This window comes from Dromaius novaehollandiae, chromosome 4 (genome assembly GCF_036370855.1).
Source record: "Dromaius novaehollandiae isolate bDroNov1 chromosome 4, bDroNov1.hap1, whole genome shotgun sequence".
Lineage (NCBI taxonomy): Eukaryota > Metazoa > Chordata > Aves > Casuariiformes > Dromaiidae > Dromaius > Dromaius novaehollandiae.
In genome coordinates this window covers 20022628-20048184 of record NC_088101.1, presented here as the reverse complement: position 1 = coordinate 20048184, position 25557 = coordinate 20022628, and the positions used below count along the sequence as shown (strand labels likewise).

Here is a 25557-nt window from a genome sequence, read left to right as displayed (position 1 = left end):
GCCAGTAGGAAACCAGCAAGGGTGCTCTAGACCCTCTTCCTCTCTGCAAAAATGCCTCCCCCTTCACTTTAACCATAGACTTTGTTCCATGATAACCAGGGCTAGGTAGCTGGCATCTGAAGCCTTCAGAGGCAAAAGTCGAAACAGAACTAAGAAAAAGCTGGATGTCTAGAACTCCTTTTTTTGTTTTGTTTTATGAAATACATCATTAGAGACTTTAATCTCTTGTGCCAAGGAGGATGGAGGTGGGCTAAAGCAGTTGGATGTGTGTGGACGGTTGCTGTGTTGAAATGTTTGGGCCCGCTTCTGTCCTGCTGCTCCTGAAGCTGAGAAAGGGATTATCCTGATATGGCAGCTGATGCGGTCAGTTTCTGAGCTACTAACATAACCAACTTCCTCTATTTTTCATAACATGATATTAGATTTAATTTCTCCAGGCTAGCAGTTTCATCAGTGCTATATAACCGTTTACCTTTGCGCAGTCCCTCTGGGGCTCCTGACCTGGGCTCGGTACCAGGGGGCCCATTCCAGGACACAGGCATTGTTGTTTGAAACTGATAAAAATGATTGTGAAAGACAAGTTTCTGCAAGACAGACTTAGAGTGCATTAAATAAATATAAATTTTATTAAAAACACCCACATCTCAGCGTTATCAGGAATGATATAATAATAAACAGCTTTCAAATAACCTGCATTACATTACAATACTTACAGTATTTATAACCATCCTCAGATTTTTTTTATAGACATACCAACATTTCATGAAAATGAATGAAACTAAAGTAAAAAAAAAAAAAAAAAAAAGTAGAACATAAGCATAGAAAATGCACACAGAAGTTCATTACCTTAGTGTCAAACTGCTAAAGTTTCCTACACAAGTTAACCACTAGCTTTAGGAGTGAACTTTATACCACTGTGCGTCAATCAAGATGAAAAATTCATTCAAGTAAAGTTGACACCACTCAGAAGCATCTTCAAGTATGGCTATAGTCAACCTGATAATCCTATACAAGCAATCTGTCTGCTTTGTCATTCGTTCCAACTGAGGCAGGGTTCTGTACACCAAAAATTACAATTCGGGTATTTACAATACATAACTGATTCGCCAACTAAGCTTCCTGCTCTTGCTGCCAGCAGTTTGGCAAATGATGGTGCACGGCATATTAACCAAACATCCTCTATGGATTACATGAATAATATAGGATTAAAAAAAAAATCACCAGAAGATGAAGACTTGTAATGGTTTAATTAAATCTGATATATAGCCATCATTAAAATTTAAAAAAGGTGAAACTTTTGTTTCAATGCAGTGGGTAAAGTCACAGACTGAGAATTAAAAAACAAAATTGCCATAATAAATATTTGACCATTAAACCCAAAGGCCTCCTTTGATTCGCTTGAGTTAGGTTGTGATTCTGTTAGATAAAATTTCTTTCGACCAAACTTAATCTTACAGTATATTGCACAAGATATATCTGGGACATGGAGGTTTGCATGTTTAGGGAAGCCCTTGTACAGACTGTACCTTTCTATATTTTATTTTATTCATTACAGTATCCAAGAAGCCTTGTTTAGAGAGTGACTTGAAAAACTCTAGCAAACAGTCACTTGCCAAACCCCTGCCTTACATTTTTCCCTTTAATCAGCTCAGTGCATTCTACTTTCTTCTTGTTTATTCATTTGAAACAGGCAAAACATTCTAAATCTCTTAAACACTTTCATTACAATAAAAAGAGCTAACGAATTTACAAAATTAGTTTTAGTTACATCAATACATGTACAAGAAAAATTAGAGGAGGGATTCAAAAGAAAAGCATTAAATCCCTGAAAAAAACAAAACAGAAAACCCAAGAATAATATATTTAACCTACAACAGCTTTACATACACACAGGTGACACGTTGGCATAGGAGAACATGAGCTGAAATATCCCTGAATTTTTAGAACCAAAAAAAAAAAGTTGAAGTTCAAGTTATACTTGCTAAAATGTCAAGTATTGAGAGAGTTTTTTTGTTTTGTTTTTTTTTGTTTGTTTTTTTTTTCAAAGGCTATTGGGGGGGAAAAGATGGTATACAATATATAAACTTTCACACTCAGTTCAATATCCTATTGCCAAACTAGTGTTGAGGTATATGACAAGTAGGAACATCACTCAAACCTTTTAATGTATTTTTAGCTCACATTATGATATATTTGTAGCAGGCTGAGTAGCACCATGATGTGAATTCAGCTCAAAACCCAAATATATATAGATTTAATATTTTTACAGTACTAAAATACTAAAGCATTGCGTTAAAAAAAGTTTTGTTTACAATTTAATTTACTATACAACTCTCCTGCTTTTTTTTTTTAATAGAAATTAATGATTTAAAACCACCACAGCAAGCCAGCTGCCTATTTTTTTTTTCTATTTAATCAACGGAATCACACAGAACTAACCCTGTTTCATTCATCTTGTGTAGGCATCAGTCTGCTCAGTCTTCCTGGAAAAGAGGACACTTGCACCAAGAAATGACTTACACCACAATGTACATAATTATCAACACAAAAGCAATCTGCCATTCAATAGTTGAAGAGCATACAGATCTTTAAAAACAGCAGAAGCCCAAGCTAACTAGTTGTAATCTGTCACATGCTGCTAATTATTACCTGTGGTTAATATAAAATTCTTTCCTTAAAACTGTACACATTTGAGCAATGAACTTGTCATAATAATTGTAGAAAACAGTTTACAGTATAGCTTGTGAGATGAGCACCAGAAAAACGTGTTTTGTGTACTAAAGTATTCCCTTGTATCCAGTAAGCCCCATTTTTACCGTAACTGACTGTATTAAAAATGGATATGTAGCCCACTAGCAGATGCACGGCTAAAACAAAAGTATTTAAAAGCTTTTTTCTTTTAAAAAAATTATCTTTGCATTTTAAAATCAAAGTAAACTCTTTTTTTTTTTTTTTTAATGTCTTAGTACCTTAGCATTGTTCAAGTTGCCAAGCTTAGGTAGACAAAGTGCTTTTGAAACACTATTTAAAAAAAAATATCTCTATATATATTTTATTGTCCTTTTCTAGGACTTGACTGGATGAGCAAAATCCAGAGGTCTTTGTAATTCCCATATGTTAAAAAGTAAGCTTATTTTAACATCAGGTAAATTCAATACATACATGAATGAAAAGGTCCTCCCTGTTGTTGAAGAACATTTGAGTACATCATTGACATTTTAACTGTTATAAAGGCATTAACTGTTCAACTGTTAAAATAAAGACACCATTCTCTTAGATAGCACCATGTTTTAGAATATCCAAACAAATTCAGTGTTTTGCTGTCTATTCATTATGTTTTATACGCATCTACTTTGTTAAATAAAATCAAAGAGACTATTAAGATTACAGTAAAAACTGCATGTTAAAAAGCCATAATTCCAGTATTTCAGTACATCGTAGATTCAGCACCAGATGTTATTTTAAGATTCCTGCGGTTGTAATACTACAGTATTATTTTTTAGGGTTTTTTTTTTTGCTCCTGTTCCATGACTATGCAAACTTGATGACATTAAAAGTGGTCACAGATGTGCAAAACTGTAAGAAAAAAAAATTCCATTTGCAGATTATCTCTTTCAGTAATGGAGCCAGTGTTTTCAAATGTAAATTGTGAAACACTTTTTTGTTTTGTTTTTGCATAGGATGCTTTGGTCTTGTTTCCTACATGCCATCTGTGACCACTTAAAAAAATCAGTGGAAAATAAGTGCGCTAGTAAGATTACCTCTTTTTGCTGGTGTGCTGAGGCTTTTCCCACTGATGAGTTTCATGAAAACACTGTTTCCTTCCCCACCCTTATCTTCGCCCAAACCTAAACAAGAACTACTCTACTGCCATGTTGTTTTTTCAGATGAGGTAACCGACAAAGATGTGATGTTAGATATATCTGTTGTAAGGCCCTGTAACCCGTGTAAAGGCATATGGAGATGTAGTTACTGTGGAGTCTGTGGTGACCGACAGTGTCCGTTGCGCGAGAGACTTGATGAAGCGCACGTACGTTGGTTCTGAGGGTTCGTGAGGTTCAGCAGGCTCTCGCTTTGCTTTTTTGCCGTAAGATTTCTGAGGCACGTAGTCTGGACCGTACTTTTCACATTCCTCTTCTTTCTCTCTTGCCTTCTCAGCCATCTTTGCTTCCCACAGAGCCAGACCGTGTTTTGGCTCATTCATGCTCTTGTGCTGGTAAAAGACAAGGGATATTCTGGTGGGATGGTTCCTGTTGGGGTTTTTTAGGGGGGTTGTTGCATGGAGCTCACGTTTTGCACACTCTATGAGAATTGACCCATGAGATGGAGCAACTGCCACTCCTCCAATTTCTGGATCCAGAAAGCTCTGCTCACTATCTGACCAGACTTCATCAGGATCCTCTGCTTTTTCTGGATTCAGCACATCAGTTTTATCTAAACCACTTTGGGGAGTAGTCCTATCATGGTTTTGACCTGGAAGCATGTTAGACAGACCATTAGCTGTGTGTGAAATCATTTCACTATCCTTATTTTGGAGATGCAGCGAATTAGGAGCACCACTAAATATACTTGGAGTAGAATGGTAGTCATGTGCTAAATGCGGAGGGGGTTGCACATGGTGATGTTCACTGTTTTTAGTCATGGAGGCATAGTCCATGCTTGGATTACTCAGATTAGATTTTAACCTTGAGGCAACCTCCATAAAATGGCCATCAGCCTCATGGGTGGAGTAAGAGGAAAAAGACCCTACGTGATGTACATTTGGTCTAATGGTGCAATTACTGAAGGAGTCTACCTGCATATTTTGGTTTCCATAATTCAAGTACTTGGGATCAAAACTCTGGTTATTCCCAAACCTATGCTGGTATAATGTTTGAATGGGTGGTAGACTTAGTTTAGACATAGGGTCTTGGCTCTGACACCTATACAAGTCCATGTGCTGATGCTGGGAAGAGTAGGAGCCCAAGTAAGAGGGGCAGTTGTCCACAGGTACGTTTCCATTGCATTGGTAGGGTGGATATTGGTTATTTTGACTTAGTGATCCTGAATAAGGGTTCATGGGATTGGAAGAATTCAAATAAGACCCTGCAGGCTGTGATGAGGTTGTATAGAGGTTCATGGGACTGGACCCTCCATAAAGATCTGAAGTGTACGAAGAGCTTGGGTAAGCATTGGCTGGGTTAGGCAACCTCGCATAAAGATTTGCAGAACCTGAACCCGAGTAAGAGTTAACAGGATTTGACTGAGGGTGGTTAGGGAGAGTGCGCTGTGGGTGCTGCTGCTGCTGTTGTGTGGCCGGTCCTGAAAGACGTAAAAGATCTGTAGATAAAAAAAAGAAATAAACAAACAAGCTTTCTTTTTTTTTCTTTTTTCTTTTTTTTTTTTAACATGCATGCTTTCTGTTATAGCGAGTCTTCATGATAAGCATCTATGAAATTTCTAAGAAAAGTATATCTTATGATTTGTTAACAGAGGTTCCCTTTCTAGTATCTCAGACACCATCCTTTCAGAAGCTGAATAAATACTACAGCTACTCTTCCTTTAGGGCATGCATCCAGGGAGATCAGATGCTAGCGGCCATGAGGAAAAGAGGGCAATGCAATCTGCTCAGTCACATGCACTTAATCCAAAGAGTTGAATTGTCATTTAAGTAGCCCATGAAATGGAGCATCAAAGTGCACCGAAATAGCCATGTATAACATAACTGTCTTTCACCAAGAATAAATAACTCTTGAACATCCATCTTAATAGATCCGTCTCAAAAAAGTGTCTCTAGCTTTATGTAAAAACCAACAGTGACATTCACTGATGGAGATAACAGTTCAGTAACAATTGAGAATAACTGAAAACATAGAAAAGAGAAAAACTATCGTTCATTGAAGTGAAATGGCACAGTTTAATGGTTAGAACCCAAGACTGCATCACAGGAAGACTGACTTCCATTCGTGGGTATTTCAGTGACCTTTTGGGTGGCCTTGGGGGAATCACTTTATTCCTCTCTGACAAAGTTTCTGTAACAATAAAATAGTCATGATGAGCTCCTATGCCCAGGACTCTAAGATCTATTGATGAACACTGCCAGGGATTAAATGGATTTTTAAACTTTTACTCCACTGAGGAAGAATCTGCTTTGCTTTTGGTCTTGAAGCGGAAAATATAAATAGTCATAAAGAGGCTAGGTTTGAATCCCCTCAAATATTCAGGTTCTCTGCAACAGCAGCATCCAATGAGTGATATGTAGGTCACTTTTTTGGAAGCAGCATCACAGAGTTTTCTTCATGGCTTCTGGCACCGTTAGCCAGTTAAAGATACCTAACAATGCACTGCACGGCAAGCGTGATTTGCAAAAGCACATGACTTCTACAGATGTTAACTATCCAACAGCGAAAGACTTGTCACTACAGCATCTCCTTTTTGCTTCCACAGAGTGGACCACAATTTGGCACTCTAGTATTTATAAATGTCCAATATCCACATTTACATTCAAGAATCCTCCTTGCTTTTTACTTGAAAATGTGCTTGTGTTGAGAATAATGTTTTTATTCGAGACTCATTATAAATGACCCTAATTTCTAGGAAGCTTACCACTATTGATAAAGATCCTGATCAGATTTATGTGCTTACCTGCTAGCTGCTTTGCATGACCTGCTGCCTCTGAATTGCCTTGCTTGTTGCGTGCTGCAGCAGCCTTCTCTCTTTCAGCTTTGCTAGACCCATTCTCCAAGGAGGAGAGCTTTTCTGCTGCTGCTTTCTTTGCTTCTAGCTTCCTTTGCCGACAGGTCTTAACAGGCTCTGCTAACATCCTTACTTTCCGGCGAAAGGAGGTAAGGACCTGGATGCTGCCATTCCTCTTTTTCTCCTCCTGGCCTTCAGCACTTCCGAACTCATCTACATCAGAGACTTTGTATAACGGGAGCACGTGCAGCTGCTCATCTTCTGGTGTTTGGCCAATTTCACGATTGTCTTCTCTAGTTAGTGTGCAAACCTGTCAAAAGGGCGGGTTAGCGTAACTCTCTCAAACCCGCTTGAGAAGCAGAGACCTGAAATGCTAGCCTGCGCGTTTCACCTCGCGCTCGCACTGTCAGTGTCAGCAGCTGACGAGTTATTTGTAAACATTAAGTTCTGTGCAATTTATGCATACCACAACAAGCCTGCAATCTCATTTCTTCCATTACGCTGTTTGACAGTGTTCATGTAAATACAATATAATATATATATTTGTTTCTTTTATTTGTGCTGAAACTGCAGTATGGTTACGTATTGCATACAGTGAAATGAACTGTGGTTGATGGCACTGTGGCCAGAGAGCTAGGACAGCAGAAACTGGGACTTTGTACTCAACCAAAGTGTGTGGTGGTGTGGGGTTTTTTTTGTTTGTTTTTTTGTTTGTTTTTTTGTTTTGTTTTGGGGTTTTTTTTGCTATAATACATTAGCTAGCTACCTATTGGAAATGGTGGGGAATATAAAATACTGCCATTGTATTTCACACCCTCTTATGGTGTGAGGTTCCAGGAGCTTGCAAAGGGGCAAGTCATTTTAATGTTAATACTTGAACACTGCATAAAGGCTTAAGGAAGTTATTGTTGCATCATGCAGCAGGCTTATTATGTTAGCTCCAGCCAAAACAGGTATTGGGAGTATCTCAGTGGAAAAAGAGGCTGATACAGGCATATTTTATAGCAAAGTTATTGCATCGGTCTTAGGAAGGAAGCTTAGTTAGAAATACATATTTTGTTGTTGGTGGTTGACTTGTTAATAAAGTCAGACCCTGGAAACAGGAAAAACTTGGTTGATCTTAAAGTGGCTACTCTCTTTAGTCACAAAAAGAACTGCACTGTGTACAGGAATCAAGACAGTCATGTCCAATTACAATGATTATTCAAAATTGAAGATGATTCTTTCCCATGTTTACCCCAACTGTATTGTCACAGAGAAAGTATGCAGGGAACAGAAGTAATCTACTGTACACTGAAAAGCAGACAGTTTTTGTGATATTTTCTACAGAACCTGTGCTGTAAAATGCTCGAGTTCAGAATGGAAGAGAGTAAAGTGGGTGAACAATAAAAACGATGGCAAGGCTTGCAGACTTTCTGCTCATCCCAACCAGGAATGAAACCCCAACTTTCAAAAATCTCTTCAAAAGAAAATTATGGAAAGAAGCCATTTGTTTCCATTTTTATTTTATTAGAAGATATAATCCAAAATAGTTAGAAAAAATTATTTCAAGAGGACAAATGTAAAACATTTCGTTCCAGAAATGTTGAAACAGGCACTTTGGCCCTGCTGGAACCTTCCTTCCATTGTCTCTCCAGTGTCTTTCTTTTACCAGTTCTATATTAAACCTTTCTTTAATCCATTATAAGTCTCACTCATTTGAATGAACAATTGTGTAGGGGGTAATAAGCTAGTTCAATTACTGCTTAATGTTTCTTTTTCTTTTAGCAATCTGCATTATATAATTATAAATTTAAACAGGCTGAAGATAATGAATTAAATATACGAAATTACAGCTGAAATAAGGAGGCTGTATGCATCACTGACTTACCAGTGTACTCCCATTCTGCATATTGTGCAAGTCTCTGTGAGCATGAGCGCAAAAATCCAGGCAGGCAGTGACCCCTGAGAATGGGCGACCTTCTTTTAAACCCAGGCGACACTCTGGTGCTCTGTGTTCATACTCGATCTGGAAACAGATCACAGGCATCACTGGGGAACTTACCTGTACATACTCCGTTACATGGAATTAGCACTAAATACTCTGTCTTTATAACGTACAAGGCTCTTAGCATCTTGGAGGTAGTAACATAGAGATCTTAAAGGCAAATAAAATCAAGCTATTATTTTATAGCAGTTTCTTATTCGTACTTCATTGCTTGCTGCTTTTTTCCCTGTTACCTTCTGTCACTGCCATGATTGTGAAATTAGCCAATAATACTTTTTCTTACATATTACTTTTGATTCTCTGCCAATAGTTTGTGTTTTTACACGACAAATAGAGTGCACAGTTTCAGTGTCTGGCACAGGAAGAGTGGTATGTTTGTGTAGACTGGAGAAATACCAAGTTATTAAGAGAAAATGACTTTAGAAAACTGACTTCAGAATGACTTCATAAAAAATAATTTGCTTTTTGATTTGTAATATTTTGGCATACTAGAAGTATATTTCATTAGCTTCAGTTCAACACTAACCCCTGACCAAAAAGAGAGAATTAAGCCCAGACTGTATTTTCTATACGTATACTTACCATTAAGGAGCTTTACAAAAAGTTTATAATGAAACAATAAACCTTACACAAAAGGTATACCAAGCCTCACACAAACTATGGTTTCATATTTTATTTAGAAAATGAAAATTAAACCAAATTTATAAAATGCTTTGCTGAATTGCTGAACTTTTCTAGTTCTAGTAGTTCTACATTCTAGAATGTAGAAAACCAACAACAGATGACTACACTTAATGGAATTTTTTAAAAGTTAATGTGAAATTAGAAGTTTTGCCAAGTTTTTATCCAAGTTCACTAATAAGATGTCTAGCATGCTCTCTAATTTTTATTTTTTAAAATCGGAATATCTACTTATTGCTATATTTATTATCACTGGAATCTAAACATAAAAGCAAAACAAAACTTGAAATATAAACTTTGAAATTAAAAGAATGGTTTGAAATATTATAATTTGGTTTAGATATAAAGGCTCTGATTAAAATGTATTAGTGCAAATTTTCTGAGATGTTCTGTTGGGTCCAACTGTGGAAAAAAAAACAAAAGCCCAGAGACTTTCTAATTCTGGATTATGATCCAGCAGCAATCCAGATTTGGGTTAGAACAAATCTGTGAATTTGCATTTCTTTTCAGGATTCAAAGGGGTATTGGTTTTAGGGCTGCTTCTTTTTATAACTTTTTACTGCCACCAGAGAAATTGGCCCTGATCATCTCTCTTTAAAGCCACTGGCAGTAGCTTGATCAGGCTTTCCCCACAAAAATAAGGTTTGCATGAAATTCCTGAAATAGGCAATCTATAGGCATGATTTATTATATAAGGTAAAAACTGAAACTTGTAAAAGCATGTACTATCAACAAGTGTCAGGCAGGACCCTGTCTTACATGGAGAAAAGTTCTTTAGAGAATTTTGTGGGGAAAGAAAAACAGCCCAAGCAAAGAAGCGTTTTATTGTTCACCACCCCCTCATTTTTTCTTCTTCCTCTTCCTTTCTTCTCTTGCAGAACGTGTCTCAGATACTTGGAGAGATAACTACAGCTAGTGGGCACATAGCCACTATTTCCTCCATAATGAGTCTCCAAACATTATCTGATCAAGTAAGTGAAATCAGGTGAGTCTGTACTGAACCTGCTTACTCTGCCTGGTTGCTACTAAATATGCAGTAAAAGAGCAGATTTTACCACAAATAAAACCAAAATGGACAGTCTTATATTACAGTTTACTGTTTCTATTACAGTCCAAAATCTGTCTTGTTCTGACGACTGCTACAGCAGTGAGTGTTTTCACGGGTTGTTTAAACATAGTGTTGTCAATAGGAAAGCAAGAAGACGTCATAGTTTGCTGTGATACTGATAGAGTTTGGAGACTATAAGCTTTGTGAATATTTGCAAGGGTTGTGAGCCTCAGCAAAGACAAAGGAGAAGATGAGTTAAGCATTTGCAGGGGGCACGGTATCAAATTTTGATGCAAATATCTGAAAGACGTTTGGTAAAGGAGTGGAAGTGAGAGACAGCCACAACTGGGGAACCTCATACGGCTTTGAATGTGCCAACGTCTGTGAACACTGCCTGACCGAAAATATGCATGTGCTATCCCCTAGTGCAAGAGCGCTGGTGCAGGCACTTGTGTGCATGTGTGTGCTTAAATAAGAAGCTCCATTTTAAAAGCATGTCTATAATGGCTACTTTGGTGAAAGCTAAATTAAATACGAAGCCTCATTTTAAAAGCATGTCTATAATGGCTACTTTGGTGAAAGCTAAATTAATTTGCCACTTGAGCAGAACTGAAACTGTGGTTTCAGGACTCAAGTACATGAATATAATACACTGCCTCCTGACACTGTTAGCAGTCTCGCACCATCTTTGTGGCTATTTCGGTAGTTTGGCTCATGAATCATGCTAAATCCAGACACTTTGTAAATCCAGACACTTTGCATTGTAGAGCGTGAAGCAGAACTTTGTTGTCTTTAGGTAGGTACAGAGATCAGTTTTCTTTAGTGGACCATATTCTTCTGGTTTTACTTTTGAAGGCATTTAAACTGAAATTAAGGATTTTGTTTGTTTCCATTTGGCTTTAGCCCAATGTCAAAGTAATGCTGGCACAAAATATATGTAATGGTTTGACCAAAGGATGAAGCATTAACAAAGCATGGTAAAAATCCAGTTATTTGCATGACTGCTCTAGCTCCTTTTTTCCCCAGCATACCTGGTTATTATATGCATCAGGTGCAAGCTTCTTGTAGGTGGGTGCCATCAGGGTGGATAGATTCTGCAAATTGGATTCTAGTTTTTCTTCCTGTTAGCAGATGAAATAGAGTTCAATGACATGTCTATGCATGGGATCTAACAAGTTAGGGTCTGTTATAGTTCATAGATAGTTGTGTAAAGGTCTACATCATTGTCATTCCTGTTTAGACGACAACTACTGTCAATCTTCTTTTAATTATGCTTATCTCCACAAAACTGTGATCCCTGTGGGAGGACATAACATACCATAACCTCAATTTGATTTGTATTTAAAAAAAAATCAGGGTATCTTCGACATGGAGATATTTTAGATACAAGCATGATGACCCTCATTATTTTCCCTATTGGAGTTTTGGGAAAATAATGCTTCTTTTTAGAAAACTCAAGAGAAATAATATGAGAATGCTCTATCAGGTTAATCTGACTAATTTAAGGGTTTTCCATACTGAGATAATAACACTTCAATACATTTAAATTATCTTTTCATGCAGCAAATTACAATTACTGGAATACTTCAGACATTTCAAAGTACCCAGTCCTTAAGCAATCAAGAACTGTGGACATGTCTAGTAGTCAGTGATGTGGAGGTAGGAACGACCACTTTTCTTTTTCCTTTAAGAAGGAGAGGTACACACTTTCAAAGTGAAAGGCTCTTAAAAAAAAGAATTCCAATAATCTACTCCAAAGCTGTTCCCGATCATTTTGGGATGAAAATCCCGTATTCAAAACCTCCCTTAAATAAAAAATAAGGGCCTCACTTCAAGCATAAAAAACAGAGGCGTAAAGGAGTGTTGCACTTGCTTTTAGAAGTTTGTATATGTCAGTGAAGGTGTGAAGAGCTGTTAAAAAGCTGTGGGCTTGGGGGAGCCACATGTTTGGAACATTGCAATTCTGTAAATTCTTCTCCTGGTAAAACTTTGAGTTTGTGGGAATCCAAAATGACATTATAAAATGGTCAGAAATATCTTGTTGTGACCTTGTGGCTGCTGCGAAAACCTGGAGCTTTTGTATGGCATGTAGGTTACAATTTGTGTTACTTCTAGTTTTTCTTGGCGAGGGTCCTACTCGTGTTGCCTCTGTTGTGTGTTAACCAGCCCCTGATCTGGATGTGTGCTTTTGCTGCCCCCTGACTTTGTGTGGGGACAAGACTGGAGGGTAAAACCATTTTCCCTGCCCAGTTCTGGCTTCCATGGGGAGTAAATCCCTTCCATGCAGGCTCGGAGGGTGCCCTGGTAGGTTCAGGCCAGATTTCCAGCCCCAGAAAATCTGGGGGGCTTAGGACTGCAGGGTATGATGAAGAGGGCTTTCTGCCACAACATGATTGAAGGAGAGCAATTTTATAGTTCTTGGAGAGGGAAAGAGGCAGCAGGGAGGAAAAAATACATGTTAATGATGCTATTCTCAGCACAGTCCATAGGATGCAAACATGCCCAGCTCTCTGAGCTTGTAAAAGAAATGCTTGGGTTTGTTTAAGATGCCAGAACACATTGAAAGCTGTGGACCTATGCAACAGTACACAAGCAGCAGTCTTGGGACTAAATTTGCATATGCATGCTAAAAACAGACCAGGCTATTAGACCTTCCCAGGCACGTGAATAGCTGGAGGTGTCCAGGACTCACTGCAACCAAAACTTCAAAGACATCATGTGCCCAAGCTAAAATCAACGTTGTTTTACACTGACTTGTTTTAAACTGTTGCCAGTTTGCTGTAATACAGAGCCCAGTCCGGAAACTATCGGTGAGGCAGGACTGTATGTAGAATGAGTCTCCCTATCCTCTTATTCTTATTGTAATGTCAGAGTTGCCTCACAATTGTCTCCATGAAGTCTACTCGGATTCCCAGTTGCAATCTTATATGCCTTCAGTTGGTAACCCTTCCACTATGTCACTGGGGAATGCCCGATTGCAGGCCTAATACAGCCACAATTATTCAGGCCGTTCCCTTTCCTCTAATTGTGAAAGCCTGCAAACATGGTTTCAAGTTTCAGGGCTTTAACCAGCTGTCAGAATTTGGACAGTCAATTCAGCTGGCTCAGTGACTGGAATCAATCAGTCTTGACTGGCAGTTATTTAAGTACCCTACACGTACGCAGTTCTAGCAGGGTTCTGGCCCCTGGATTCTTGTAGTGTATCTCTATTTGCAGAGTGACAGAAAACATTTCATCGCAAACGAGGCATGTTTCATTTCAAAAATGGGCACCAACCTCTTTTGGGTCATCCCCCATCAGCTTAAACTTTCTTGGAATCTTGCTTCTGGCGAACTTACAACCATTGTAGTACATGCTCCAGGAGCAACCGAAGGAAAATGAAGCACCACAAGTTTCAGGGTCCAGCCCTTGACATGCACAAGTCCGTCTGAAGAATAAGAGAATACAGCTATTAGCAGCAGGCGAGTCGGCCTGTAGCGCTCCGAGTGGGCGTCAGCATTCTGCCAATGCTGTGGGGAATCACTGGTCTCGGATCTTCTTCTGTCAGTAAATAATGAAGAAATGAAAGAGGGAGTTGCATGTCTTATAACAGATGAATTTATCGGAATGATCATGTCATGGTTGCAAAGCAAGGACTATGGGTTTCCTATACTTCTGTGAGAAACCTGGCTTGGCTCAAAAGAGGGTATGTTTAGGTAGGTGGTACCTAATTAGGTAGTGATATTAGTGGTACTTGAAAAGTCTCTGCGGATGGCACTGCAAGTATGTGCAGCTCTCTGGCAGGGGTTATGCAGTAATTCCTGAAATAAGACTGTACCCATGAATCCAAAGGAAGTAACACACAGTCGTTACTAAGCCAGTTTTGGTCTAAATGTTCTTCACCATCAGCAAATCATGGGAAAAAGATACAGGGCGATTTCTTTAGATGCAAGCTAGCTTCCGTAGAAGCTAGAAAAGGCCTCCAGTGTGATTTAGTGCATCTAGCTTTTATGACAAGGCAGAGGTATCTGCTGTCCTAGGCCCAGCTGAGATACCGTGTTTTAAATATACTGCGATGCTTCGTAACTCTGGGAAGATGTTTTCCCTTATTCTCAAGGATGCTTACTTTGCTTTTTTTTTTTTTTTTGTGGGTTTTCAAACTGTCTGAAATAGATAGCTTGAAAGGTACGTCTATTTCATGGGCAGAGAGCGAGTGGAGATGCCAGACCCGGGGCTGAAGGTGCGGCTGTAAGTTTGCCGAGTGTCCCCTTTGTTTCACTTACTCTTCATTCAGGGCGCACCGCCGGTTCGTGAGCGTGCCGTACTTTCTCAGGGTGTCAGTGAGCTCGGAATACAGCTTGTCGGCCAGGCTGGTCGGGATCCCCTCCCAGACCAGGATGAGGATCACGATCACTGCTGTCTCACACGTGTGGCCCGCTCGCTCGCGCACCAAGCAGAGTAGCTTTTCCTCCTGACTGCTTCTGCGGACTACCTGCATGCACAGCAACACACACCCCCAGAGCCCCAACACAAACAGTGTGTTTCTTAATGTGAAGAGCAAGAGAGTAGGAAACCTCAGCATTATTGTGTGTGGAGCGGGGTAGTTACTTCTACTTCTGTCTTCCTCTTTATATCTGGCAGTGCAGATTGTTGTTTCCATTCAGTGATATGGGCTGGGGCCACCTTTCTGTTTAATGAAGCAAGGACAGGCTCTGAGAGGCGTATCCTGACTGATGACGGAAAGCCATGGTGGTGGAAACTAGCTTGGTAGAAGCATCCCCCATGCTCGGATTCAGCAGAAACATTCTCCTGAATCTACTTTATGGTACAACTGGCCCACTTTGATTAGGGGCAAGAGGAAACAAGTGGTGAGATGCTTACCTCCGCAGAGCTGACATCTGCACTGAGGGCAGGAGTCAGGAAGGGAGCTAGGGGAGGGGGCTAAATAACTTGGCATGGGCGCTCTCTCCCTTTTCCTCCTGAAGTTAAGCAGCGAAACTTGTGATTAGCCTCCCAATTCTGTGATCTTGCCCGCCCTTACTATATACAGACATTGCAGCAATGACAACAAAGCAGTAAATACTGTTCAAATAAAAAGGGTGTCCTTGCTTCTCCGTGCCTGTGCTACTGTGGGTATTTCTGAAAGAAGGTGCAGTCTGGCAGGCGTGAAGACTGTAATTATGTATCAGTTTTTCCTCATCCTGTGTTTCCCCAACCCACCCAAACTACTCGGTAATGTTTGTGCCAAAGCAAGGCAGTGTTTGCTCAGAGGGTGTACTAACGCCTCTCTCCAACTGGGAGTGCATTTTAAAAACATCACAGTGGTGCACTTGCAGGGCTTATTTCTAAACTAAAATTAAACAGGAAGGAGAACGTGTGATGTTGTGAATCTTAAATCTAAGTGAAAATGCTTTCCTTCTCTGGTTTTGATACCTTTAGGCCAAACTTGATCCCTGCTGATCTCCAGGCAACTCAAGTAAAGGGAGCGTGAGCAGTGGTGGGAGTGGGCTATGGGCTTTCTGCTCAGCTGTTTTAAGTTCTTTAGCATCAACTAAAACAACGACACGTCATTGCCATCTGCTTACGTGGACGATCATACTGAGCTAGACTGGTGTTAAGGTTTGTGGATATCACTTACCCATTTAGCAATAGGGCATCCTTGGGAACTTTTGCCTTCTTTCCCAGTGTAGACAACCCTCTCAATCCTTATAGCTTTACCCTTCTGTCCAAATCTTAAACAGACAAAAATATGTACAATAAGCAGATTCCTTTGGTTCTGCATGAACACTTAAAAGTTGGAGCACATTTGAGCCTTATCTTAAAATACACGCTATTAATTACAGACAGGGAGGGATATGTAATACAATTTATCTTGCTGATTTTATTATGGTGGTGGATTGATGTGTTGAAATAGGCAAATGTCTTTAATACATCATAGATGAGTAAAATTTGTCCATATTGTGTTAATATTCCTTTTAACTGTTTTTGTAGAGAATTTTTTACAGCTGGCATTTTGAAAAGTGGACTTGAAGTCTATTTCTGGGAAAAATTTATATTTTTCTTTAATTTCTGGGTTAAATTTAAAGTTATTACTCTGCAACATAAATAATTAAGTTGTCACGGAATGGCTGGCATGCAGTAGTCGCTTTATTAATTTTCTGTGCTTGTGCCTCTGTGCTTGATGTGGTGTGAATCAGTTAAGTCATGACTGATTTGCTTTGTATCTGTTTCCTTTATCATCCATTTAAAAATTGTGATTTCCTTACTTCTGCCTCACTCCTATACTGAATTAGGATCACAAGATGCCCTCAAATGATGCCACTGGTGTGTGTCTGTTGAGACTAAGGCAGGCAAGCTTAGTTCTTGCTGAAGCGTCAAGGTGATGCTTCAGTCAAGGTGAGTATGCACTCACGGCAGAATCTAGCCCAAAATGCAAGCAGTGCTATTACCCAGGGCAAACGGGATCACCTTTCTGTGTCCTCTGATGTGCCAATCGGAAATATGCGATACATGCTAAGTGAAGCATTTGACTCAGTAAGAGAAGCGTCAGACCGGTTAGGCCATTTCCAAGCACGTTCTCCCCAAGCCTTGCCCAGCGGCCGCTGAGGCCGGGGTGCCCCTCTGCAGGGCGCGAGCGCGCCCCAGTGCTGGGGGGGCTACGCATTAAACCTCTGCGATATAAACCTCAGTGTCTGCAGTCGTACGCTTCCAGCGACGGAGCTGACTGGGCTGCGTTTCAGAGCCTCGGCAAACTCTACTTCAGCGACATTTCTCAAATTCTGCTGCTCTCAGTGGTGTTACGTTATTTAAAATAATCAAGTGTATGGACTAAATCATAGTCTCCGTGTTCTTTGCCCATTACCTATATAGCATTTGACAATATTCACTCATGTAGCACAGACATCTAATGCTGCTTTGAGAACTTTTGACCTTTTATCCCTCTTTTGGTGCACTAAAATCTTAGTGACATGTTCAAGAACTAATATTTGTATTTAAACTTCTGTCCTTTAAAGGAAATGAAAAATGCTTATTCTTAGATGTGATCTCATTGTGAAATTTCAGTGTCACAGGAAATTATACAAACAAAATAGAGTTGTACAACATATGTTCTGCAGGCAACTGTTAAGTCACTTTTTCCTACTTAGTCTAGCATGTTAATATACCTTTGTTTCTTTAATTAACCACATAGAAATGTTTTTCAATCTTAATATTTTCTATCAGCTTGCTAATCTGGATTGCAGCACAACTGTTTGTATGCCACCATAGAAATATGTTGTACATTACACACTGAAAATTAAATGGACTTTGTCTCAAGTCTTTTCAACTGTCACAAAGGAATTTGCGCCTGATGTTTGTCACGCTTGCTTTCAGAGCAACGCTGACTGGCTTTACAATCTGAGCAAAATTCACGGAGTGCAAAGTAGGGATTGGGAGAAGGAAAAGTTAAAATGTAGGCATCCACCACAGATTCTGCAAGAAATTTGTTCTAGCATAGCTAAAATATCAACTGCAAGTAGGAATTCAAATTCTGGTTTGTTTGGCAGTGGTAATACCTTAAAAATCAAGCCACATTCATGGGAAGCTAGTTTAAAAGCGCTTAAATTTTTACTAATGTCACCAACTGCTTGAGAGCAAGCACCCATGTGCTTGAGAGTATCTTTATAGCTAAGTGCTTTTTTCACTTAGGGATGCAAAATTAACCAATAAGAAACAGCTCTGGAGTTTTTTAATCATGGAATCACACAGTTCATACTATATGAGCAATTGTAAACTAGCTGTTGTTCAATTAGCTTCTCTTATACTCTGCTGAGCCTGGCTGAGTATATGCATGTTACCGATAATCTCTCAGGATTTCCTTCTGCCAACATAAAATGAAAATAAATGCCAAAAAAAAAAGTGAGGTCAATATTAAGGATGAAAAACCACACTCTAAAGTCAAGAAATGAAAACAGTTTCATCTCTAATAATTGACAGCATGACATGAATGACTTTCCTGGGTTTTTTTTTATTATTTGTAAATATGAAAGAATAAATTAGTCACTTCAAGCTCTGGAAATAAGAAATTGTAGCAAGCTTCTCAGGAGGGTCAGTGCTCACTCCCCCTGCACAGGAAGAAGCAGCTTTATGTAGCTTGCATGCATCTGAGCCACTCACAAAGCTGCAAACAAGTATCATTGCTGGGGCAAGCCCTGCACAGGAGTCGCAGGGAAGGAATTGCTAAGAAAGCAGAGACAGGACCTTTGGACTAACCACCGAGAGTTAATCCGAAGGGCTTCAAATGCCCTCAGTGGTCCATGGTCGCGCAGTGATGAGTGCAGGCCAGCAGACCCTGCTGAGAAACAGCGCTACTTAGCTCAGACACAGCACTGCAGTGACACCTCTTTGCCCTTGGTTCTGCAGCTACCTTGAGCTTCTTCACAATTCTGGCAGTCCAGATTTTTAAGGTATTAACAAATCAAATTCCCGTTTGTCTGTGACTTACTGGGGAGATTTTTGTTTGCTTGTTGTTCAGAGGGGAACTGAATTCCCGGATACCTCTAAAAATCTGGCCGCTAGTGTCTATGCATGCCAAAAGCTACAAGTAAAGCAGAATTCACAGTGCAGGAGACACTTCTGTGCGATGGAGTTCTTAATTTAAATACCTTTGGAATGATGGTGGGTTTTGCACTTAGACATTTTTCTAAATGGCACAGATTAGGTGTCCATTCTGTGTCATTCCAAAATCACTTGTTTGCTTGGATTTGATGTAATAAATATATCACAGGATGCAACATGATATGGGAATTCTCCTCACTCACTGAAGATAAGGCTGTTTATGTGGAATACTCTGTGGAAACGGGATGTGTTGTCAGAAAGCTACTTCTCAATTCTTGGGCTGAAGTCCTATCCAATAACTTTGTAGTCCTCTGGAAGTGACTGAGTTAGACTTCTCTCTTTAGAGATGTACTGTATGTTTAATAACGGTGTGGGGGGGAAGGTAATACTGGAGTTTGGTATTCTGCTCTCCAGCTTCCTCCTACCTTGGCATTCCCCTACCCAGAGGGAACACCAGGTCCATGCCTGCTTTCACAGCCATTGCCAGCAGTCTTGCTTGGCAGGCTGGTGAATACTTGTTCCTGCTTGGGTTTGCTGGCATCTGTCTCAAAGTGCGCAGCCTGTGCCAGCCAGCAGACTATTAGCCCTGTCAAATATTGTGACTCTCTGGTGAATAGCACAGTGCGTCATGTTGGCAACACTGGAGGAGCTAAGCCTACAAGTAATTACTTGATTTGCAATTGTTTATTTCTTTATGTGCAAAAGCTGGAAAAATTCTGACATCCACAAAAGGATAAACGTTAATCTGCCCTGTGCCTTTGCACTAATTACCTTTCTTCCATGATTTCTCTAATAGCTGCCACATTAGGACCGGCTCCTAGATGGGTATAGAAAGGACCTTCATCTTTTTCAATAATTTGCTCTGTTTAAAACAAAATAAAGGTTATTACTTTGAAGCTTAATTCTTTAATGTAAAAAGTCACATTGCAAAGCTTATATCTAGCTAATTGGAATAGTGCTGTATTGGTCCAGGGGGCAGAGTTTTCAAATGCTTATGTCCAAAGTATGCCCATGCAATTTGTACAAAACATGCAAAGCACGTGGCTAATTCTGCAAATAGCTGTGATACAGACTGTGTGCCTTTTGCTAGCACAAGTAGTTGTTTCACATCTGAGGCTTTACACTGAAATTCAAAAGGCATTTTCCAGTTATCACTGAACAATTGTTTCTCCTTCTCCCACTTCCTCCTCTCCCAGTATCTAGAAAGGAGGATAAATGGGATAACAATGGTAAATATTGACCTTAGTGAGCTGTACGGTACTTGTTTTTCAGCAGACGTGTTATAGTGTAGGAACCTACAGCTTGAGAAAGTGGCCATTAAGGTTGCATACAGAATTTCTGCCACTCACAAAAAGACTGTGTGAAATGAGAAAAGCAAGTTTGCTGAAAGAAATCCTGCACAAGGCTTAGCCAAAACACTTGTATGCTAAGAATGTTGTCTCAGTTCTCTGTGTGTAGGTAGGCCCATGTCAGCACTCACAACACACGCTACATGTTTGTTTTGATACCAGGAGGCAGGCTCCAGCAGCAAGTAAGAAACGGTTGGGCTCTGCTTGGGTTCAGTAGTGGGTAGTGGAAGGAGCTGACTTTATGCTTTTTGCAATGGTAACTCCAAAGGGTGAATGACGTGATGTTGCTCTCAATGCACGGCCTCTGGAAGCGGGGCGAAGGGGTAAACCTGAACATGTCAATGGGGAAATGGTTTAATTTAAATCTCCCTAAAAAAGAAGTATCAGTAGGAAAGAGCAACAAGCCATATCGATTACACCCATGGCACTGGGTTCTTCAAAGAGGACAGGAACCAGGTTTCATGCGCCATTATTTCCTAGAGGGTTTGCTAAAATGGATACTGAAGAATTAAAATGTAAGAGGAGAATACATTCTCTCTGTTTAGTTCCCAAGCGCTGTACTGGATGAAAAGACAGCAAGAAGAATGAAATAGTTGCTAGAAAAACTTGTGCCAATTACTTTGGAGAAATGGTCTTCAAAACCAAACCCAAACAACTGCAGAGTTTAAAAAGCTACATTTTGTAGTTTGTTTCTTATAAAGCAACCAGAAACAGCAAGGAGCTGGCTTCTAGTTTTATTATCTTCCTGGGAGTGTTGGAAATTTATTACCTCCTCTTTTTGCTCCCCTAGATCATCATTGATCTAGGCCCTGATCTAGATCACAGCCCAAACATCCAAAAAGGTCTGTTTTGCAGTTTCAATTTTCCTTTTTTAGTTGGTACGAAATGCCAAGCTTTTGGGGGCTATCAGTAAGTGAAACTACAGCAGAGATGATGATGCTGATGCTGAAGCATGCGTACCTTTTGCCTCAGCCTGACATAGCAGTGCAAAATTCATCCAGAAGCAGAGTCCAAAAGTGCCTGTTAGAGCTAACTGGCCAGATGCAACGTCAGTGCTGCAGGGCGGCTGGGGCTACGGGGCCGTGCCTGTTGCTGCGCGTCTCTTCCCCCTGCTCTGCTCTTCCAGCTTTTGGGGACCAGGCATGCTGTGATCAACAGTGAGGGTCCCCGCGCTGCTCTTTTGGTGCTGCTTCTGTAGTTCTCAAAGCAACCGTTGTTTTGCTTTGCTTTGCACGTGACAAGCGCGTGAAAGGAAGGAAAAACTTTTGCAGCAAGTCAGGAATCTGGCATCCCTTCTTTGCTTAGGCCTGACTGAGGCAAACTTCAGTAACTTCACTTTTGAATGAAAACTGGAGTAAGGATCTCAAGTTTTGGACCCAAGACATTTTATAAATGCTGTATCTGACCTTGGCTAACAAATTAGATTATGAAGTTGTGACCTACTTTTTATCAGGATGTTGTCATTATCTGTCTGCTGCTCAAGGAGAATGATATGAGATGATAAATTAGGTATTTTTATACCATCCATAAACATTCTGACTCAAAAAGCAGACAGATAATTGCTTTATGAAATATTGAGAAGGGCCTATTTGTAGTGTTGGATAAGTGTAGTAGGCATATGTGTATAAAGCTGCAGTTTTATAAGTCTTTACTAATTACTGTTCTGAAAAAACCTCCTCCAATAAAAACATCCAACTATCCCCCCGCGATCCCAGCTTGAAGGCTAATTTCCTTACTGTGAACTAGTATGTTTTAGTACATTTCTCAGCACTTACCAACACAGCTGCAAGATGGGAAATCATACTGGGTTTTGGCAGGTGTGTCCAATAAATTTTTTACAGGAGTATCCAATAACTTGGAAGGTGAGTCTAAAAAATTATTGAGAACAGTTCCAGCTGTTCTTTTGGTCGGGGTTTTCTCAGCAGAGGAGTTTGCTTGTTGATCTAAGATGGGGGTTTGAGTGTCAAATTCTGCAGCACTGGTATTTCTTGATAGTATGGTAATAGGGCCTGCTGTTTCAACCTTCACATGTTTGGGTGATTTGATAGTAAAAGTCTTGTGATCAAACAGTGATTTGACCTGTATCTGTTTTAGCTGCTGTTCCATTGTCTCAATGATACTCTTTTGTTGCATGTTCTCACAGCCGAAGTGCTGATTCTCTTGTTTAATTGTTTTTTTCCACATTTTGTTTTCCAGCTGTCCAGCTGATGGACGCATACAGACATTAGACTTTGGGCCAGCCTCAATTTTTATAGGCTTGCGCACTGCACTGGGACCAATCTCGGTTTTGGGTTGCTGGTAGGCTTGTTGCTCCTGTTTTTGTAAGAGATGCCACCTTAGAGCAGCATGCTTCTGAAAATCCTTATGGGTCTGGGACTGAAAATGACAGCCTCTCTGGTCTTGTGAGTGTGGGGGAGTTTGTTGGCTGTGTGGTAAGTACCGCTGAGGAATCTGTGTAGCTTGTTGGCTAGGGATATCTTGATTCAGGCTACTGCCATAGCCTTGTGTTTGCTGGAGTGGTAGCTGTATAACTGAAGCTTGTTGTGTCTGTTGCTCTTGTTCTTGAAAACAGTGATTCACATCTTGCTTTGGGGTCAAGTTATTTGAAAAATACTGCACGTGTTGCAAGTCCTGTATTTTGTTTGCTCCAAAGCGTTCAATGTTCGCGGCATTCTCCTTCTTCTCAGAAATCAGGTGCGTATTGTTTGGGCAGGGATGCTGCAGACTAGCGTTCGCTTTCTGACTGTAAAGGGGAGCTTTGCTGTTCACGCTCTGGACCTGCTCTAGTCCCAGCTGAGGGTTATGCAGTGGGAATGCAGTTGATTTCATGTACTTATTCCCAGTTTGAAAACATTCATCTGCTTTAAGCTGATTGAAGGATGTCCTGTCTAGCGGCTGTTCGGTGTTGCTTTGGGAATGGGAAATGGTTTGAGGCAGTTCTTTATTTTTCATTTGCAGAGCCTGTTGCTGGTTTGGGGTTAGCTGCGGACTGCGTGACAGTTGTGTCTGCTGTGCCTGTTTTTGAAGCATCTGTTGTAAAATGTGTGAATGCAAGAATTGCTCATTTTCCCCAGCCAGGGGATTCAAGTGCTGCTGTTTCAGCGGGGCCCCTAAAGGCTGTTGGGCTTGTTGTTCTGGTCTTTGCTGGAGATGGAGCTGCTGCGTGGGGTGTTGCTGCACTTGGGACTTAAGTAGGGAATCCATCTTTGTGAGCTGTGGCTGTGGTGAGTGTTTTTGGAACGGCAGCTGCTGGTCAGCTGTGGGAGGCGGCTGTAGCTGGGAGGTCTCGCTTTTGTACAGCAGAGGAATTTGTTCCTGTTGCATTATCTTCTGGCTCTGGGGCTGTCCCGATGGCCCCTTTAATGCATCAGGACTTCCAGCATACTGTTTTGTATAGGCTGGTTCGGATGTATTCGCCTGGAATTGAAGAATTGATCGTAGTAATGCTTCGTTGGGCTTCTGAGGAGGCTCTCCCTGGCGAAACTGAGTGGAGACCAACTCTATCCAGGCTGCTTTTGAGTAACGTGGAGTCTGTTGCGCAGACTCTTTCACTTGGTCCTTTTCTTTCTCAGGAGGAGTATCGGGTTCTCTCTGTCCTGGGAAATGCTGATAGTGTTGCTGCAACTCACTGTCGCTTCCACATACTTGCGGGTTTTGGATGGGAGGCTCTGATGTCGGCGTCACTTCTTCCGGGCGCTGCTGAATTGAGGCGGCCGCAGCAGCTTGCGGGTTGCTTTCACTGACATCTTGTTGTGACGCCTGAGGCTGCTGTGGAAGTCTCTGCTGAGGGTGAAGTTGTTGCTGGCCGAGGCCGGGACTTTCTGACAGTGGTCCCTGCTGTTGCCCTTCATTCTTAATCTCTTTAGGAAGAGTTTCATCACATCTATTGTCATAGGAATGGCGTCCTTCTCGCACCACAACAGATAGTGCACTGTTCATTTCTGGAGCAGGAGGAGTGGAGGAATCGTTATTAAACATTGAGTTCTGTTTAAACAAAGCACCATTATTCTCTGCTTGCTCAGAAAACCTTTCCAGAGCGGCCTTCTGAGCTTGCAGGTTACTGCTGGAACTAAGAGAGAGGTCTTGGTTGGGAACCTGCCCCATATTTCCATGAACAGTACTGTTTCCTACAGATAACTGGTGTGTATCATAGCCTGGAATCTGTGGCTGTAGCTGTAGTTCTGGTTTCTGAAGTGAATAGCTACCTGGCAATACAGGTGGTTTACTGGAGTCTTCTACATTGTAGACCTCAGTAACCACTACAGCTGGCACTTGAGGCAGCTCAGAGTTTGAGGTCTGTGGGGAAGTGATCTGCCCTGAGGTATGGGATGAATGCGTTGTCTCGTAGGACAACTCATTAGTAGCCTGACTGGTAATGGCATTGATATGAGATGTGTTCTTCTGCATTGCTATGGAAACATGTTCTGGATAATATTGAGACAGTGTTTTCTCCAGGAGTTCACCATGCATGCTTTCCATGGAAGAGGCAGAAACTGTAGCACCATTAGGCATTGGCACTGCCTTGTTCTTAAGTAGTAAGACAATGTCCCTGTTGTGGCAATGAACGTTTTCCCGCTCCTGCTCATTCTGCACCAGGAGGTCTTGAGGGTTTTCTGAACCACCACTGTTGTATCTTGAAGTCTGTTTCAAATCTGAAGCTTCATCTTCCTGTCCTGTAAAACTCTCGGTTTTCTTCTCACTGTAACAATTGGAGACGCTTGGTTTTTCATAGTTATCTTCTGGCTCAGCTTTTTCTCCGTTTACTTCTTTGTCTTGTTTAACCTTCTTGCTCTGATGAAGTCCATACAGAGAGGGCTCACTAAAAGTGCGTTTTATCCCACCATTTTGCATATATTTGGAATATACTTTCTTTTCCTGTAAAAGGTCAGGGCTAACTCGGTTATTTGGATTTCCCTTCATGTGGGGCACTCCGTGGTTGCTTTTAATGAATAGCCACTCATGGTCACCATTTACTTCAACTTCGGGCCTCTCTGTTACTGGACTTCCATTCTGTAGCTTCATTGAAAAAGGCTCTGTCTGGCAAACGTGAGAAGATTGCGGTATTAGAAATGGACTCAATCTATTGCCGTCAACATGGTTGGTTCTGTCCTGTTCCATCTGGCCTGCTCCGGGGCCATCCACAAGGCTGCCCTCTGAACGTATCTGAAAGAGAAAAGAAATGGGATTTTGGTTTTGCTTGAAGGACGGCAGATTACTGACAATTCTTGCGGCATTCAAGTGGT

At 40.7% G+C, this 25557-nt stretch overlaps 1 protein-coding gene across 1 annotated transcript in view; it reads right to left on the bottom strand.

Annotated features, from left to right (window-relative positions):
* Positions 1-603: 603 nt before the first annotated feature.
* TET2 (tet methylcytosine dioxygenase 2) overlaps positions 604-25557 on the bottom strand; it is a 76260-nt gene continuing 51306 nt past the window's right edge. Inside the window, exons 2-10 of the mRNA XM_064510546.1 lie at positions 22090-25477; positions 19737-19827; positions 16009-16102; positions 14654-14862; positions 13668-13818; positions 11423-11512; positions 8546-8683; positions 6625-6985; positions 604-5319 (exon numbers count right to left, since the gene is read on the bottom strand). Coding sequence (XP_064366616.1) covers positions 3914-5319; positions 6625-6985; positions 8546-8683; positions 11423-11512; positions 13668-13818; positions 14654-14862; positions 16009-16102; positions 19737-19827; positions 22090-25477 — 5928 coding nt within the window. The 3' untranslated portion in view covers positions 604-3913. The remainder of the gene's footprint in view (positions 5320-6624; positions 6986-8545; positions 8684-11422; positions 11513-13667; positions 13819-14653; positions 14863-16008; positions 16103-19736; positions 19828-22089; positions 25478-25557) is intronic.